The 19,684-nt window shown below is 44.8% G+C and overlaps 1 protein-coding gene across 1 annotated transcript in view; it reads left to right on the top strand.

Moving 5' to 3' along the window:
• Positions 1-4,275: 4,275 nt before the first annotated feature.
• HARS1 (histidyl-tRNA synthetase 1) overlaps positions 4,276-19,684 on the top strand; it is a 38,609-nt gene continuing 23,200 nt past the window's right edge. The window contains exons 1-2 of the mRNA XM_077309971.1: positions 4,276-4,462; positions 5,871-5,960. Coding sequence (XP_077166086.1) covers positions 4,385-4,462; positions 5,871-5,960 — 168 coding nt within the window. The 5' untranslated portion in view covers positions 4,276-4,384. The remainder of the gene's footprint in view (positions 4,463-5,870; positions 5,961-19,684) is intronic.

Raw genomic sequence — 19,684 nt, 5'->3', positions numbered from 1 at the left:
TTGGCTTGAAACTCAACATCAAGAAAACGAAGATCATGGCATTCGGCCCTCTCAATTCCTGGCAAATAGACGGGGAAGAAATGGAGATAGTGACAGATTTTATTTTTCTGGGCTCCAAGATCACTGCAGATGGGGACTGCAGCAAAGAAATTAAAAGACGCTTGCTCCTGGGGAGGAAAGCTATGGCAAATCTAGACAGCATCCTAAAAAGCAGAGTCATCACCCTGCCAACAAAAGTGCGTTTAGTCAAGGCTCTGGTATTCCCAGTTGCAATGTATGGCTGCGAAAGTTGGACCATAAGGAAGGCCGAGTGTCAAAGAATTGAGGCTTTTGAACTCTGGTGCTGGAGAAGACTCTTGCGAGTCCCTTGTACTGCAAGGCAAACAAACCGGTCAGTCCTAGAGGAGATCAGCCCAGAGTGCTCCTTAGAAGGCCAGATCCTGAAGATGAAACTGAAATACTTTGGCCACCTCATGAGAAGGAAGGACTCCCTGGAGAAGAGCCTAATGCTGGGAGCGATCGAGGGCAAACGAAGAAGGGGACGACAGAGAATGAGGTGGCTGGATGGAGTCACTGAAGCAGTAGGTGCGAACTTAAATGGACTCCGGGGAATGGTAGAGGACAGGAAGGCCTGGAGGATCATTGTCCATGGGGTTGCGATGGGTTGGACACGACTTCGCACCTAACAACAACAAGCCTCATTAAAATTAGGACTTGGTGACAACTTGTTGGATGCATGGACTTGGAGAAAATGGAGAGGGTGCAGAGGAGAGCAATGAAGATGATCCAGACTGGATGTCCACCCTGGAGAGGAGAAAGTTGAGAGGGGACATGATTACTGTCTTTAAGTATTTAAAAGGTTAGATTAAAGTGGGTCGCTGTGTTGGTCTGAAGTAGCACAACAAAAATAGCGTCCAGTAGCATCTTTTAAGGATCCACAAAGATTTATTCGAGGTGTGAGCTTTTGAGTGCACTCTTCCTTGGACTAAATGAACAACTATCATATTGGACTCTTATGTTTGTCCTTATAGCTGTACATTTAGTCTGAGGAAGAGTGCATGTACTCAAAAGCTCACGCCTTGAATAAATCTTTGTTGGTATTAAAGGTGCTACTGGACTCTGATTTTATTTAAAAGGTTGTCAGAAGAGGGCAGGGGAAGGCTCTGTTGGCAGCAGAAGATAGGAGCCACAGTAATGGGTTTAAACTGCACCTAGAATATTGGCTAGATATTCGCAGTCAGAATACTTCAGCAGTGGAATGGGCTGCCTAAGGAGTTGGTGAGCTCCCCCTCGGTGGCAGTCTTCAAGCAGCGGCTGAGCAGATACTGATCCTAGATGTTCTAGGCTGATTCTGCATTGGGCAGGGGGTGGGACTAGATTGCCTGGATGGCTCCTTCCAACTCAAGGATTCTATGATTCTATACAGCTTGTTCTCTCTCTTGCTCACCATGTTTATTTAAGCATCTACATTTCTTGCTGAGAAGAGAGATTACAGCTAATAGCAATGCAATGTGTGTGTCTTGTGTACAGTTCTGACTTCTATTGACCCTATGAATTAATGGCTTCCAAAACGTCCTGTTCCTAACAGCCCTCCTTGGGTCTTGCAGACTGAAGGCCCTGGCTTTCAGTACATATGGAGGATATTCCATTTCTTTTCCTCCTCCCTCCGTACCCCCCTAAGATTATTGCCTTGTTTTCTCATAGCCTCAGTTTAGTAATTTCAGCTCATAGGGGTAATTCAGGTTTGATGTTTTATTTATTTATTTAGAAGATTTAGATTTAGATAGATTAGATGTATATACCACCCTCCCCTGTGGCTCAGGGTGGTTTACAAAGAACATAAATTGTGTGATACAATGCAATATAGTGCAATAATTATGTATCATCAGCGTAGTCGTAACATGGGTAATGTTTATACCTAGAACATTTAATCACTGTACGTTACGGTCGCACCCCCATAAAGAGGGTGTATCTGGATGGTTGGGGGTTCTGGAAGCCCAATAAGTGTTGTTATTGTCCTCAACTTTGATCTAAAAGCCACTGATTTGTCTTTCTGGCAGTCCGTGATATCAATACAATTACATTCCAACATTGATGGAATAAGAAATGTATAATAATATTGCAGTTTTTAAGAAATAACAGTCAGCATTTTCTACACAACCTGCCTTTTTGCAGGTCCCATTATTGCCTCCATAGCTTTTTGGATTGTGCCACCCTGCCTCTTTTTTTTTTTTTTTTAATCAGAGGACCAGCTGGTTGGATCCAACCCATCACATTCCACTGCATCTTTTCCTCTGGGTAGCTGTGGCAAGGCCAATCTCAGAAGCTAAGCAGGGTCAACCCTGGCAAGTAGTTGGATGGGAGTCCTTCAAGGAACACTAGTGCCATGACACAGAGGCAGGCAAGGGCAAACCACCTGGGCACGCCTGGCTGCCAGACAATCCTAGGTTCTCCTAGCCTAAGTGACACACATGCCATATAATAATCTTTTTCCAGTCTTATCATTCCTGCTTCATGGTGAAGGCTAAATTGGGTCTCATTCAGTATAAATTGAGGCAAACTTGGGTCACTGTGAGTGGGCAGGTAGTTGTGAGTTTCCTGCATTCTGCAAGAGGTTGGACTAGATGACCCTGGAGGTCCCTTCCAACTCCATTGTTCTATGGAAAGGGTTCAGGAGCTCAGGACAGAAGAAGTGGAAGCCACGTGCTTCAATTTCATGTCAGATTCTGGAGGGGAATTTTAATTTCATTATGCCACAAACATGAATGGCTCTTGTGACCAAAGGAAATCACAAGAGATAATTTTTGTACCCAGCTTTTTACTAACTGAAGGAGTCTCAAAGCAGCTTGCAATCACCTGCCCTTCATCTCCTCATAAAAAACACCCCATGAAAGCTGTGAAAGAACTGTGACTGGCCCAAGGTCACCCAACTGGCTGCATGTGTCTCAGAGGGGCTTACAATCTCCTTCCCTTCCTCTCCCCACAACAGACAGCCGGGGAGGATGACGAGGAGCTGCGGACCGGTACCGACTGATCCATGGACTGGTCCCGGTCTCCGGACCGGGGGTTGGGGACCACTGCGCTACACCATGCTGGTTCTCAAATGATTAGTGGAGTCTCACAGCTTTGGGTGGTTGAGTGGGCAAGTGGCCACACATGGGCTAGTGGGAGATGAAAAACAAATGGGAAATGTATTATTATTTATCATATTGCAAAAGCAAGTGGCAAATGTATTATTTATCATATTGCATGTGTAGCATATCCAGGAGATCTGAGGATTGTCTGGCAGGCAGGCAAGGGATGTTTAGAGATGGCTTGCCATTTTCTGCCTCTGTCTCATGATCCCTAGTGTTCCTTGAAGGACCTGCCACTCAGGTCTTTGGAGGTCTCCCATCCAAATACTAGGCAGGGTCAACCCTTTTGTGATCTGATGAGATTGGGCTTGCCTGGGCTATCCAGGTCAGGACACAAATGACAAAGGGTAGAGCCCTGCAGCCAGGAATGGGCACAGGCCAGCTGTGTGACTAGAGCTGCCAATCTTCAGGCGACTACCGATATTCCTGAATTGCAACACCTCCAGACTACAGAGGACCGTTCCCTTGAGCAAAAAGACTCATTTGAAGGACAGACTCGATGGCATGATGCCCCACTGAAATCCCTGTCTTCCCAAAACCTGGCCTCCTCGTGCTCCATCCAAAATCTCCAAGAACTCCACCATCCTACATTGGTAATCCTATCTATCTAGAAACAGAACCATGAAGTCAGAAGGGACCATAGAGGACATCTAGTCCAACCCCCTGCTCAATGCAGGATCAGCCTCAAGCATCCAAGATAATTTTATTTCCAGCTGCTGCATAAAGACTCCCTCTGATATCTAGCTGATATCGTTCTCCACAGAGTTTAAGCCCTTTACTGCGGGTCCTTTCCTGTGCTGCCAACAGAAACCTCTAAGTCAGGGGTAGTCAAACTGCGGCCCTCCAGATGTCCCCTGCCAGCATTTGCTCATGGGAATTGTAGTCCTCTAAGTGACCACCTTTTACAGGCAGCCATCCTGTGTCCTCTCTGCCTGCTCTTCTCAAAGCTGAACATCCACCCCCAAGTCTTGCAGGGCTTGGTCCCCGGGCCCGGGCCCTCCTCGTAGCTCTCCTCTGCTCCCTTCTTTCTGCGGTGATGCCCCGGGAATGCCTGCCCGCCCCGAAGGGCTCTCGCGCAACGCCAGTGGGCTCAGCCCGGGCAGACGGCGTCGGCGTCAGCGTCACGGCGTGACACTGCGCCTGCGCCGCTTACGTAGCGTGCGCCTGCGCGCTAGGCGGCGTGCGCTTCTGCCTGTCTGCCGGATCCCGTCACGCTGCCGGCTTCGCCCCGGGAGGTGGTGGCCGCTGTCATGGCCGAGGCAGAAGCGCTGAGGCAGCAGGCGGAGACCGTGCGGCGCCTCAAGCAGGAGAAGGCCAGCCCCGAAGAGGTAAGAAGGCGGCCCTGGCCCTCCTCTCCGCCAGGGGCCGCACGACAGCCCTGCAGGGTAGGCCGGGCCGAAGCGTCTTGTTCTCCCTGCCCGGTTTCGGCCGCTTCGAGCGGCTGTGTCGACAATGCAGGCGGGGCTGAGCTGAACGCGTGGCAGGTGACGAGGGTCTGCCCAATACATACGTGTTAAGCCCGGGCTGGGTCAGGGAGCGGAGGAGGTAGGAGCCTCCTGGCACCTTCACGGCTGGCAGCATCTGGAAGCCGCTTGGTCAGATGCAGTGAGTGGAGCTGCATGACGCTTGTCCTGGCACAATTGGGCTCCCTCCTTTCCTAGATTCCCCCACCCCTCCCCACCCTCAATACAGCCCATCACTGCAGCAACTCCGAATTGCCAGCAGGACAGTCGCAGTTGGCAGAGCACCTCCATAATTGTACCGCCTTCTGTTATATTTTATTGTGTTTATTGTTTTAAATATTACATTTACCGTTGTAACCCCCCCCCCCGAGCCTGCTTGTGGGGAGGGGTGGTCTAGGAATTGAATTATATATTTATATATAAATATATATAAATGAAAGGGGAGGGGACTGCTAATTAGCAAGGCCAAAGAGCTGGGGGTCTTTTGTGTTCCTGGACTTCGTGGTCCTGTTAATTAGATTTTTTATTCATAATGTATTTTACATGTATCTATATGTATCTATCTCTATACCTATCTATATTCATTATACACATGCACACACTGAGATCTGGCTTGTGTGAGGCCCTGCAACACTACACACATCTGGAGAAGTCTGCTGCAGCCCTCAAAACCCTCCCCTGGAGTAAAAGGACGTTAGTCTCTAAGGGACCCCAAGGCTCCCACTTGCGTTTGCTGCAGTGGATTAACGCGGCTGCCCCCTGAAGTGACTTAAATAAAAGACCAGTCATATTGAAGCCAGAAAAATCCCCCGTACCAAATATATTTCATATTGTAACAAAGGTATAAGTGAAGTCAAACTGTCCCTTCCCTTGTATTCAGCCCTGCTCCATCCTAGCTAGTGTTTGGCTGAAATCAGATAGGGCTATGCTCTGTTTCCTCTCCTGCAGACACTCCCTGCTTCCGTCTGTCAAATGGGGATTCCAAGTAAAACCAGAAAGTGTGAGTTGTGTCTCTTTCCATTGGCTTCCCCTGTATCTACGATCAAAGGTGTCAAAGGTGCCAGACTCCTCGAGGCACCATGGAGGATGCATATTCCTCCACGCAGCAGCTGCATTGTGTGAACATGCTGAGGTCAAGATTGTCTACAGCTGGGGTGGCCAAACAGTGGCAGGAGCTCATGGTAATTGTGGTGCACAGACATCAGGAAAGCCACTGTTTGGCCACACTTGGTCCACAGTATCTCTTCCACTGACTTAATGTCTTCTCTTTTAGATTGCCGAGCAAGTGGCAAAACTCCTAGAGATGAAGGCAGCCATCTGCCCTGAGGATGGGAAGCACAAGTTTGTCCTCAAGACACCCAAGGTAAACCCTTGTGGCCTGTTTACCAAGTGCATTAAGGCAGGATATAAGGGAAAGACCGGGAAGTCCCTGGAGAGCTCTCACAGTGCCTCCTTGGTAGGGAGTCCCTGGGTTTTCTAGACATCAAGTTGAAACCTAGTTTCTGTTCATGGTGGGAAGGTCAGGAACCCAAAAGTTGAGCTGCATAAAGCAATATTAAAAAATCTTACAAATATTTATTAAACAAAGTGCACTGATATACATTAAAACATATTAAAAACAACACATATCTAACTGCACATACCCAAATAGACCAAACGTGTTTCAAACCTGAGGGGACTTCCTCAGTGATCAAATTCATGTGTGGAATGCTGTTTTGTAAAATATCAAAATCTAAAGTCTTGCTGGGTGGCAAAGAAAAATCTGTTAGGTATAGCTCCAACTAGTATTTTTAAAGTATCTTACTTGGAGCCCCCCTTCTAAAATACGTATTATCTGAGGCCCCCGCTCTCAGCTTATGCCTATCTCTACATCAAAAGTGCATTCCCATGTGTGCTAGAAAAAGCTTTCCATGTACTAGAAGATACTCATGTTGTTAATGGTCACATCCATCCAGGTTGTCACTCAAAGAGGCTTAGAAGGGGCAGGCTTACAGTCATTAGAATCGGACACCTGTGGCTTGGCACCCCCTCTTTACTGTTAACCTCAGCAGAGTCACTTGGACCGTTGACCTGGCTTGAATCAACAAGGAGAAAATAAAAGGGCTGCACCAGCCACTAGGATATTAAAAATAAGGTTGAGATCGATGGTGCAAAAGAAGGCAAAAATATATTTTATTACTTAGTTAAAATTCCCTACATATTTTGCCAACAGGTTTTGTGAGGGAATCTGTGAGTCTTTAAGTAATTCTTCAAGAGGTATACATAATCAGTAGCTGAATAATAAAATATATTTCCTCCATTATTTTGCATCATCTGCATTGACCTTAGAGTTTTATTTATATACCGCCCTCCCTGGAGGCTCAGGGCGGTTCACATTAAACATAAGGAACAGGAACGATACAGAAAAAGTCATTGACCATAAATAACTGTGGAATAATAATAAACAGTGAGAACAATACATTCATAAACACAGCATACTGAGATTGTCGGTTCAGGTGTTAAGTTTCATGGGAGGGAGGCTCAGGCCCAGTGGAAGATGTTGGATCCGGCACATTTTTGGCACATCAACTTCAACCAAATGCCTGGCAGAAGAGCTCCGTTTTACAGACCCTGCAGAATTGTTCATGTTCCGTTAGGACCTTGATCTCTTGGCTTGGATCAACAAAATCACATACTTCTTTCATTTCCTCATGGGTATCATTTTATCCAAGGGCAGCAGAAATAGGATGTTGGCACACTCTTCAGGTTTGCCTATCTACTTGCACATGAGGGGTACAAAATACACATTTGCGATTTGGGCTGCCTTTTCCCCCAGAGTCACATTGTAATGGCTGCATCTGCAGTGTGGCTTGGTCTGCTGCATGCCAGTCAGTGCCCCAGCCTCACTCAAGAGCACTTTGGTTGTGCACCAAAATCACAAAAAGAAAATGATAAATGCAACAACTGTGCTATCACTCCCACAGCAGCCACAAAAGCAGGACACCATGGAGCGCTGTGAAAGGGATGGGATAAAAACATCTGGCAGAGAAGTGCAATCCCACACTCTTTGGCCTTTTTCCATTTCTTCCTCCTTGGTCTCATCCCAAGGCGGAGAGTTTCCTGCCCTTCCTTTCCACCACCAGCGCCTTGTGATAGAAACTTCCAGGGTACATGGACCAAGTCAGCTAAAAGAATCAGATAAAACAAGCAACTGAAGAGGGCAAGTAATGTATTACATTGTGGGAATTATGCATATCAGAATGTTGGTGACATTTTTGACAAAAGTTTTTAAAAAACAAAGCTGTTATTGAATGAAGCTAAATCAGTATAACATGTCAAAGATAAAGTCAGGTGGGTCGCCATGTTGGACTGAAGCAACAGAACAAAGTTTGAGTCCAGTGCACCTTTAAGACCAACAGAGTTTTATTCTGGGTGTAAGCTTCTGTGTGCCACTGGACTCAAATCCCTTTACCCACAGCCCCACTAACTGATTGATCAGATGCTATCAGCTTGCGCACTTACATTTCTGGGAATATGGGAGTGGTATGGTTTGTCTATGGTGTGTGATGTGTAGCCAGGAGATCTGAGGACTGTCTGGCAGCCAGGCAAGGGACGTTCAGAGGCAGTTTGCCATTGCCTGCCTCTGCGTCATGACCCCTAGTGGTCCTTGGAAGAACTACCACCAAAATCCTTGGAGGTCTCCCATCCAAATACTAGCCAGGGTTGGCCCTGTTTCGCTTCTGAGATCTGATGGGTTTGGGCTCGCCTGGGTTATCCAGGCCAGGGCATGAGCATCTGAGTTGTGTCCTTTTCCATTCATGTCTGTCGTGTGTGTGGCAGGGCAGGAGACGTTAAATGGGATTGTTCCAGAGGCCTCTGGCCAAGCCTGACATGCACTTGAAAACTCTTTGCTATCTAGTTAGCTTTTCTGTAGCAGTTCATTAATCTTCTGGCAAGAGGCACAATATTTTGGGTCCTTTTTGGTCATAGCACACAAGTAGAGATATAACGAGAGAATCTGATCTCAATTTTTTAATTAAAACATAATCGTTTACACTTTTAAACAAAGGCTAACTTCAAAAGATATTGATTCTATTGATTGTACATAGAACATTAAAGGAAAGCAATGATTTGGACCCATTTTTTTCTTTAATCAGAAATAAGCAGGTTACAGACTGAGAGCATCTTGCCCCTTTGGAAATAGATGTAGTGAATGCAGACACCTTTGACACTTGCAGTTCTTCTCATTAGGGTGACACAGTAGGCCAATGTGCTCAATATGCCAAAAATGTTTTGTTCTCCTCAAAAGATGCGGCATCTTCCATCAGCTCTTTCTTTGTGATCACCTGGAAATAATTCTAACGCAGTTCTGTTGAGCTTTGAAGACTGTATCTCTTAGCAAAGGTTATAATAATTATGACAGATCTCAAGCCTATTCATTCTATCTCTTCACCTCTCCATCGGCATCAGTAACACAGGTCGGTGCTGACCCGCGGCAACCAGTTTGCCCAGCCAGTTTTAGTAATTGCTCATCCACCCTGTAACATGAAGGATTAAACTGTAATGATGACCATTTAGAGCAAAATATTGACCTACGTCAGCCTTTTTCAACATTTTGGCCGTAGGGGACTGGAAAGACAGGCAATTGTAAACTCCATTGAGACTACTAACAGTAGTAAAAAGTGGGGTACAAAAACCTAGCTCTTCTCTTCTTCTCTTCATAATTTGGGTAGAGGGTGTGTGTGTCTTGTTTTCAGCCTGCAGAAATCGCATCCATGATTTTAAAAAGAACAGCCACTGTACTCCTGTATTCTGACTGCACCTGTGACAAAAATAAAGAACATTTATTGTATTGGCCAAGGGCCTTCACAATGGGATAATAAAAATATAAATCAGATAACAGGTAAAATTCCACAGGCAATTTAAAATACAATATACCACAATGGGATAATAAAAATATAAAGCAGATAAAACAAGTAACAATAGATAAAATTCAATAAACAATTTAGAATACAATAACAAGAATTCAAATATCTGAGGTTAGCACTTTTTATGTATCCATTTTGGACCAGAACTTCCGGGCTGCAAGAGCATGATAAATATCCACTCTATTGGAGATGTATGAGTTGGAATCAGACAATAGAAAAATCAATTTATCATGGGGAGTACCCGGTATTGCAGGTACATCCGGGATTAACCTTAAAACAAATTTCATCATGGAGTTCATTATAGAGTGGATGTGTTAGGACGCAGTGGGTAAAGTCCTCACCTTCCAGGTTATCACAGATAAAGAGATGCCAGGATCTTGGAATACACAAGAATCAACCCAAACGCAGAGCTGTAGGCATAGCTTGAAACCTTATCAACAACAACAACAACAACAAGCCTTTAATAGCATATAAAAATACAATATATGAAGGGAAAGTGCAAAAGGATCCACTGCTAGTGAGAACAAAGGCAAAGATCATGCTTTAGACATAATACATTCACGATTTCTCATGGCAAGATATAAAAACTTTGCTACTGGTTCAATTATATCAGGACTAGTAATTAAACCCGCTGCAGGTTAAATGCAACGGGCGCTAGTGGGCCCACGGAGTTGATGTGGGTGGCTGTGCGGCTTGGTGGCGGGCGGGTGCGCATCGGAGGCCGTGGATGGGCCAGGGCAAGGGCCTCGGCCGTGGTCTAGTGGCTCTGGCAAGTCTCCCCTCGGGGTGTGCCGTACCTCAATTGTGGCAGGGCAGGGAGATGTTGTTGGCGGTGTTGGCTCGCGGGAGAACGTCGAGGTCTTCGGTGTGCAGGCGGTGGCAGGGCCATTAGGGTCGCCAGTTCTCACGTGGGTGTCGACCGCCATATCTGGGGTGTTTCGGCTGCTGCTTGGGCGGTCGCTGTTGGGCAAGGCGGCAGGCGGGGTCGCTGAGCGGGCGGAGGGCGGAGTAGATGTCCCGGCAGCAGCCTTCTGACGCGTCAGCCTCCCGACACCTCCCGACATGTCAGGCCGCTGGCAACTTGCAATTGCTCCCTTGGCGGTGGGGCAGCAATCGGAGAGGCCAATCGGCAGGCTTTTGCGCCTGCCAATTGGCCCCACCGATGGTCTGTCGAGAGGAAGGGGCCAATCGGCACCCTTCGTCATCCCGGACAGAGCCCGCCCTAACTCCTCCCCCCAAGCCCTTACAGCTTTATTTAGTCTGCGGTGCCCGCGGCACCGCGGACGGGGTTAAGATTCTGGGATGTCAAAAGAAACTAAGTCTTTCGTTCATCCGAATGCAGTTCTCTTTTACACAGCAGCGAGTTAAGAAATCTGGCTTGGATCGAAGAATAGAATGGACATAGGCACAATCTAGCTGAATACGGGATCTGTTGAAATCTCCCATATAGAACAGCAGAAGGTAGAGCATTAGTTCTAGCTAACATGAATGCTCTATGCTGTTGTGGGATGATTAGATGGTAGAAGTTCGCAGCTAGGGGCTGAGAGCTTGGTTAGATCCCCAAGCTCAATGGTAAGCAAACGTTGAAACCTTATCTAAGTAAAAGTCCCAAAGTGTACTTATGTGATCTTTCAAAAAAAAATTTAAACCAAGGAGCTGGATATGACTGTGAAATTATAAAGCTGTCAATCCATATGATAAACCCAGTCATGGAGACCACGTCCATTAATGCCCCCCCCCTCAACAAATCATCTGGCGTTTGCTCATCGGGTCACTCATTATTTCCCCCCAGTTTCCCCCCAGTTATCGCAGCCTGGACTGAGCGTCTTGCATTGATGCAACTGCTGCAAGTTAAACATCATGATAAGCCACTTTGCACCAGCTTATATTGTGACCCTTCTCCCTTCTGATCCTCTTACCTGGGCAGTCCCAAGCAGAGATGTACCCTTCTAAGTCCTGTGATGCCTAGGAGCATAGAAAGTAGCAACTGTGCTTAGGACGGACTTTTGGTATAGGCAAAACATTCCTTGCCTTTAAAACAGACAGGTCATTTTATCTTCAGAAATCACCATTGCCGGAATCTGGGTGTAGGAAAATAACTCAATCTAAATATACTGTTGCATCAGTCATCTTTTTGAGTACAATTCTTTTAAAAATGCATGTCTACAAATCGTGCTGGCAGAGGTGGAAGGCTGTCTTGCGGATTGGGGAACATTTGCTGCCATGTCTTTAGCGATCTGATGGCCTCTCTTTCCCTCTCAATTCATATTTAAAAACAAACAAAAAATGAATCCAGCCCTCTGCATCTTACTGTAGCAAGTCTGCAATCCACCAAAGTGGACCACGGCTACTGAAAGATTTTCTGCAGGTTTCCTGAATCGAAATCTGCAAAATGAAACTTGCAGACTATCTTGGTGTCCTGCTTTCAAAAAACCATTTTCATACTGAAACAGAGATTCAAGTGGGGGGGGGGGCACAAATGGTGCAGTGGGAGGAAAATTGTATTCCAACAGGTTAATATCCCCTATGTGGTTTGCAGCAGCTTCCACAGGGGGAGCTGTGGAATATAAAAGGAGCAATGCTCCCACTTAATTAGCTTGGAATAAAATTTTATTTCCGCTGCACCACGTGCCTGTTTCTTCCCTCATGCATCTTGGTATGCTTGGAGAGGTACGGTCAGCGACAGTTTTGCACAAGGCTTGGTTATACATAAGATAAGCACAGCTGCTGTTTGCAACCACACCAGTGCAGGGAAGGTGGAGCAGCAGACAGATAGGTAGCTCTGGCCTTAAGAAGGCGGCAGACTGCTGGTAGGGAGGGAATTGATGTGCTCTAATAACCACTGGAGGGCGTTGCCTGTCTGGTATACTTGTCTGTTCAGGCTGCTACAATGCATTTTCTTCCCCTTTGGGCCCCCCTCTGCAGTTTAGCAGGAAAGAAGACCCCGACTCCTGTCCATTGGCCTACATTATATTATCTCTGGGTCAGGGTTGTATTATAGTATCTGTAGCCCAGTTTGCAGGGGCTCATGGAAATTGTTCATAGACATGTGGAGAGCCACAGTTTGGCCACCTTTGCTCTAGGCCAACTTTTATACTTTCAGGTGAGTAGCCATGTTGAAACAGCAGGACAAAGTTTGAATGCAGTGGCACCTTGAACACCAATGACATTTTATTCAAGGTATAAACTTTGTTGGCCTGAAACAGCCTTTCTCAACTTCTTGACTGTTGAGAAACGCCTGAAACATTCTTCAGGCTTCAAGAAACCCCAGAAGTGGCACGATCATGCAGAATATGGTTGGGAAGCAGACCTGTGGACACGTCCACTTGAGGCCCCTCCCCTTCCCACCCCCTCCAGGCCCCTCATTGGCCATTTCAGGGGTTCGACATGATCATATATAGTCATTGATAAATGTTTAACAAATTTTCTAAAATATGTTAAAAAATGAACTCCCACCCATTCAGAAAACCCTTCCGGGGCGATCAAGAAATCCCAGGGTTTCTTAATCATTGAGAAAGCCAGGTCTAAAAGGACTCCTAACTTTGTTCTTGTGTATATACAAACAAGGCTCTCAAAGACCAACTAAATTTAACTTCAGCTTTTGTTACTTCAGCAGATTCAAGGGAATCTGTAGTCTTTTTGCAGACACTTTTGTAATGGAAAGAGCTGCTGAAACATCTTAGGGTGTCTGTCCTTGGCGAAATGTATTTATTTTATTACTTTTATATACACTCTGTCTTGTGGCTCATGGCAGTTTACAGTGAAATCCATGATGCAATACAGGGAACATATAATAATTGAGAACATATATATTTCTAACAGTGGAAACTCATAACAATAAGCTGTTGAACGTTTAACGTTTAATTATAACATCATTTTATAACTGACGATTTGGAATTTCAGCACTGTGGTTTGCCACAGCTGCCTGCAAGGGGTACTTGGTGATGAGAGGGGTCTCTGGGTTCTGATTGACAGCATTGTTTCATTGGCCTGTGTCAAAGGCCTGATTAATGATTAATTTTTATTTATACCTTGCCTTTTTCACTTGAGAGGCAAGTTGGATCCCTTGAACAGTGTAACAGACAATGTAAAAACACTGCTATCCAGCAGTGCTCCAGAACAAGGATTACAAAGTTAGAAAAAATGATGCAAAAGAAAAACGGTACCAGACGTGATATTTCTAAGAAAACAAAAAATGGAACTGGAATGCAGAAGACAATGCAGGAAGAGGAGGAGAAAGCATACAATAAGCTGTGCAGAAGCCTACAGTCCTGTTTCTTTTATACAGAAGCATCCTCCTGACCTATTCCATTATGCTACAGTCTTGTTCCTTTTCTAAAAATGCCCTTATAAACAATTCTATTTGACATAGTCTGTAGAAAGATAGAAGTGTGCGGGCCTTTCTCAGCTGGGCAGTTATAAAACAGTAACAGGGGGAAAACATCTAGCATATATCTATCACTTAAGTAAGACTTTTTAAAAAATGCACATAAAGACAAAAATGTAACAAAAATGGTGACATCTACACATAAGTTTCTATACGTGCAGGTTGTCTGGATTTTCTGGGCTGTGCTAGTAGTTTCTGAAGTTTCACCAGTAACTGTGGCTGGCATCTTCAGAGGTAGGACATGTCAAGATGGGAGTTCTCCATGGCGAAGTGTGAAGCGTGTGAACAGTTGCTGGGCATTTTATTTACTTGGGGGGGAGGCTAACACACCACATTCATGTCTTATCTGGGAGTTTCCTAGAGGATAGACTGGAACAAAAAATCACTTTTCCTGTGTCTGGGTAGAGTTCATTAGAAAGACCATTAGGAAGTATTTTTCCTATGTCTGGAATTCATTAGAAAGTCTATTAAGGTCTTGTCTGTCTTAACTAATGAACTATTGCAAGGTGTTTTTAGAGTCTCATGTTTTTTTTTATTCTGTTCTTTTTAGGCTGGTAGCCATGTTTTACCAGTGTTTGTGAATTATAATGGTTTTACTGTATAGTCTAACACAGTACCTGTTGATGTTGACCAGTGTTTCTATGTCTTCAAATAGGCCTCTATGTCCAGATTGGTTTAGAGCATGTTCAGCTGCTGCTGATTTCTTAAGTTCTTTTACTCTGCAGTGCCTTTCAAAGTATTTTATTCTTGTCTGAATATTGTGTTTTGTAGTTCCAATGTATACTTGTCCACAGCTGCACAGTATGTGGTAGACTCCTGTGAGGGTGAAGGGATCTTTCTTGTCTTTTGCTAATTGTAGCATTTGTTGTATTTTTCTGATGGTTCTGATGACTGGTTGAAGGTTTGGTTTTTTCATCAGTTTTCCCAATCAGCAGGTGATTCCCTTGATATATGGCAGAAATACTTCTTCTATGAGAGGCTGTTTTTCCTCAGTTATGTGTTGTTTTTATTCTTGGTTTTATAGCTCTTTCGATTTTGTTTTCGGAGTAGCCATTATCTTGTAGAGCCCACTCCAAACTTTAGGACAGGGCGATATCCATCTGGTCATGTCCCATCTCTGAAGATACCAGCCACAGTTATTGATTAAATGTCAGGGACTAAAACTGCCAGACCATAGTCACACAGCCCCAAAAACCACAGTAACCAGCTGACTCAAGCTGCGATAGCTTTCAACAATTCATTTCTATAAGTGGCTTCCAAATATCTAAAAAAGCCCATACAGAATTGAAGAAGAAGAAGAAGAGTTGGCTCTTATATAGAATTGCTGTCTCTATGCCATCGGTTCAAATATTGCTTGATGTCTAAGGTCTTTAATCTGTTGATTTACCAAAGGTGGGCTTTTATCTTTCCAATGTTGAAATATGTTGTAGGAAGAGCAGAGAGGGTCCATTTTTGTTGATCATTGTTTAGTCTCCAAGCAGTGAGCAGATAGACATAAGAAATCTCAAATATCAGTGAACATTCTACTACAGATAGAGACAGATACAGAAACCTTTATTGGCATAATGAGCAATACAAGTAGGGAGATACAAAGTAATAAAATTAAAAATCAAGCAGAGTTATTCAGTTTCGTTAAAAACAAGGAATTAATTCTAAAAACCTTACCCAAAAATGCTGCAATACGGGCGATTCGAGCAGGATCCTTGCTATCAATTTATTAACTATTACAGTTTTATCACAATGGAATTGAAAGGAGGACAGAATGTCAGATATCACATAGCGGTATGAAGAGAACTTGGGGCAATACAAAATAATATGAGGAAGAAGATCAGGGACCATACAACCATGAAAAATAATCTCTCCGCTAAATGAATACGGTTAAACCTCCCTGAAAGAATGTTAGCAGGGAAAGAGTTCAGCCGAGCAAGCATGAAAGCTTTCCTGTCGGAGTAAGCTTCAATAATGGTAAGGTAGGGGGGGATAACTTTATATAACGGGATAATATTCCATACATTGGGAGAGCAAGATGGAGATGTAAACGACAGTAAGGATTGATATTCAATGTCCTCCAGTCTCCTTACCATGAACTTATATATACCGTATTTGCCGGTGTATAAGACGACTGGGCGTATAAGACGACCCCCCAACATTTCCACTCAAAATATTTGTTATATTACATTACAGTACTATGGGCCACTATGGGCAGCTATGTCTATCCCAACTGAAGTGCACCCGGCGTATAGGATGACCCCCCCACTTGGAGGCATGTTTTTCAGGGGGGAAAAGTAGTCTTATATGCCAGCAAATACTGTACTTTTCTCCTCAAGATCCATCAAAGAGTGCAAGTCTAAGCCCAATGAGAGGAGTTCATTATAAAGTCTATGAGACCAATTGGAATTGTGGGGATTGCTTAACAAGGCAGCCAAAAGGTTATTTGACTGAGCCCTAAAATGAAAACTGATCTAGCACCTAAAGGTAAGAGACCAGGCTCTGGTTTCAAGTCTCTGTTGGCCTAGTTATTCTACTACAAAATATACAAAATTGATGACTAACAACTTCTTCCCAGAAAATCTAAATGACTAGTTGCACCTAGAGCAGACATCCTGTGAGTTACAATTAGGGTTGTGCGATTCGGCTGGTTCGGCGGCCGTTCCCTCCGGGCGCAGCCAGCGCCGCACCGCAGGGGGGGAGGGCGGTGCCGGCAGGGGCGTGACAGCGGGCGCAACCACGCAGGCGTGCCTGTGTGGTTGCGCCCGCTGTCACGCCGCTGCCGGCACCGCCCTCCCCCCCGCGCGGAGTGGCGCTGGCTGCGCCCGGAGGGAACGGCCGCCGAACCAGCCGAATCGCACAACCCTAGTTACAATACCGGCAACTAGACAATTTACTTAGTCTTTTGCTAAAGAGTCCCTTTGGCCAACAGCATGAATCAATATTAAAGGGAAATGGATTGGGCAGTGATTAGCAAAGATGCCCACTGTTCTACCTGGGCAGTGAAGTTAAACTGCCCTCAGAGGCCCAAGAATCAATCTAGTCACACCACAAAGCGGATTGTGAGCCTGAAGGGGTGTTGTTCAGCTAACCCCACTGCACAAACAGAAGTCCCTATGAATGAGGTCAGCTTATTTACTCCTCCGTACCAGGAGAAAAAGAGCCTCTTGTGGCGCAGAGTGGTAAGGCAGCCGTCTGAAAGCTTTGCCCATGAGGCTGGGAGTTCAATCCCAGCAGCCGGCTCAAGGTTGACTCAGCCTTCCATCCTTCCGAGGTCGGTAAAATGAGTACCCAGCTTGCTGGGGGGTAAACGGTAATGACTGGGGAAGGCACTGGCAAACCACCCCGTATTGAGTCTGCCATGAAAACGCTGGAGGACGTCACCCCAAGGGTCAGACATGACCCGGTGCTTGCACAGGGGATACCCTTAACTTTTTTATGGTGTCCAGTGCATCATATACACAATTTTGTACTGAATAAGTCTCAATTTCAGATCCACAGTGAGAGCAGGTATAAACTGTAGGGTCGTATCCTCTTGCAATGGCAAAATAGGGTGATCTTGCTGAGACTCTGCATATCTTTTTTGCATATCATGCTTGATACTTGGGGAGCATGATTTCTAATTTTGGGGGATCATAGCCCTATTGTGTTGTTCTTTGGACTTCTCATCCCACATATTGCATTGACTGAATACTGTGCAAGTCACCTTGAATCTTAGCAAGAAAGGCAAACTATAAGTAAATAAAATAAATTGATGAGGGAGGGGACTGGCCAAGATTGAGCAAAAAAGCCAGCTAGATCCAATTCAAACCTTTATTTAGAACTCAACAGTGTTTTATCGAATGACATGAAAACAAACATGCATGAACAAAGTGTGAGTCCAAAGGCACCTTTAAGATCAACAAAGCTTTATTCAAGGTGTGAGCTTTCGTATGCATGCATACTTCCAAAAAAGCTTACACCTTGAATAAAACTTTGTTGGTCTTAAAGGTGCCTTTGGACTCACATTTTGTTCTGCTACCTCGAACCAACATGGCTGCCCACCTGAAACGTGCTTGAAATTTGTGCTGTTGCTTGTTTATATGTTAACTTTACGCTGTTCAGCTTTTTTCTCTACTGGCTCCAATACTCAAGGAAATGGCACTTTTAAAAAGCCTAATGGAGAATTTGGGAAGCAGTTGGGCTAGGGTTGGCTTTTTGCAGTAGTGAAAGCCAGGGGGATCTGCATATTTACTTATGGACTAGAACTCTGTTGTTTAAGGGAAACCATGAAGTGGTTGGGATTAGACCTTGTGGTAGCAATAATTTGAAAATCTGGCCATTAAAATGTGAAAACCTTGAAGGCTGAAAAATGAGCCTGACTTTTTCAGGCTGGCTCCTAGAGCAAAAGAGAATTTGTCAAGGCCCGTCTTGGGGTACCGATAAAGCAGGATTCAATTAAAAAAGTAATAAATCCGTTCAGGGTGGGTGAGGAGGAACTCCGGTTATTTTTACTGCCGTAAACTAACTGCTGCTATCTCTTCGGAATGATTTATATGCAGCCTATTTCATCCATGCTTGTTTGCTTGTTGGAACGTAACCTAATCCCTTTGGGGGGGGGGGGCGGATTCCCATTTGTCTCTCCCTGCTAGAGAGCTCTATTAAAATCTCCAGAATCCAAGGTGAACCTCTGCTTGGAAAACCAATTTGTTACAGGTCAAAGGGCAGCCAAACTTTTGCCTTATTTTGCTGTCTAAGTGCTTGCGTTCATCATCGTGGTTAATCAGTCCCTGGTAAGGTGACCGTAGACCCACTCTCTGGCTGCAACATTTATGGAATAGGCTGTTCTAGAATTTATATAGCATCAGCTTGCTTAAATCCAAGACTGTGGTAACCACAGTTTATATCTGAATATAAGAGCAGCATGTTTGTGCTTGAAAATGTTGGATGCACACAGCTACCCATTTTTGTCTCGGCATAAGTCCCATAAATGTCAAAGAGCAAGAGTGTAGTGGTTAAAGGGCCGTGGACTCTAATCTGGAGAAATGGGTTTGATTCCCCACTCCTCCATGTGAAGCCACCTGGGTGACCCTAGGTGATCACAGTTCTGTCAGGGTTCTCACAGAGCAGTTTTCTTAGAGCTCTCTCGGCACCATATACCTCACAATGTATCTGGTGGGGAGAAGAAGAGAAAGGTGCTTGTAAGCCACTTTGGGACTCCTTCGGGTAAATAAATATGAACCCTTTGTCTGGCCTGCTAGTTGGAATATGTACCTTTTCCTCCTCGCCAACCAAGCTTAAAAGAAGTGTTCCTCCAGCTAGATTGGCAGCTGGTAGGAGGAGCCTGAGAGAAGCAGCTTCTTGGGATTATGTAGTATTGAATGAGAACCAGGAAAGCCCAAGTTCAAATCCTCACTCAGCCTCAAAACTCCCTGGGTGACCCAATGCCAGTCACTCTCAGCTTCACTTCTTGGAGCAATTGTGAGGGCAAAGCTGAGCAGGAGGGATATTTTTGTGGCTTTTTTATAGTTACCTTGTTGTTTAAATCCATTTGTTCTTCTTATATTTACCCATTCCAATTCTAATTGTATCAGTTGGTTATTGTACCTTAAGAAGTAGGCGTGCACACAGAAGCTCATACCTTGAATAAAACTTTGTTAGTCTTAAAGGTGCTATTGGACCTTTAAAAATTAATTCTAATTGCAATATAGTTTCATATGCCAATAAAGGATTTGGATTTGGAAATAAACTTTAGCTGTTAAAACTACTGGTTAGACCCAAAGCTCTAGGAGGGTGAAAACTTTTCTGGGTTTTCTCTCTGTATGA

The sequence above is a fragment of the Paroedura picta genome, chromosome 14 (genome assembly GCF_049243985.1).
Source record: "Paroedura picta isolate Pp20150507F chromosome 14, Ppicta_v3.0, whole genome shotgun sequence".
Classification (NCBI taxonomy): domain Eukaryota; kingdom Metazoa; phylum Chordata; class Lepidosauria; order Squamata; family Gekkonidae; genus Paroedura; species Paroedura picta.
The sequence above is the reverse complement of the archived record's forward strand: the minus strand, read 5'-3'. Positions and strand labels throughout refer to the sequence as shown.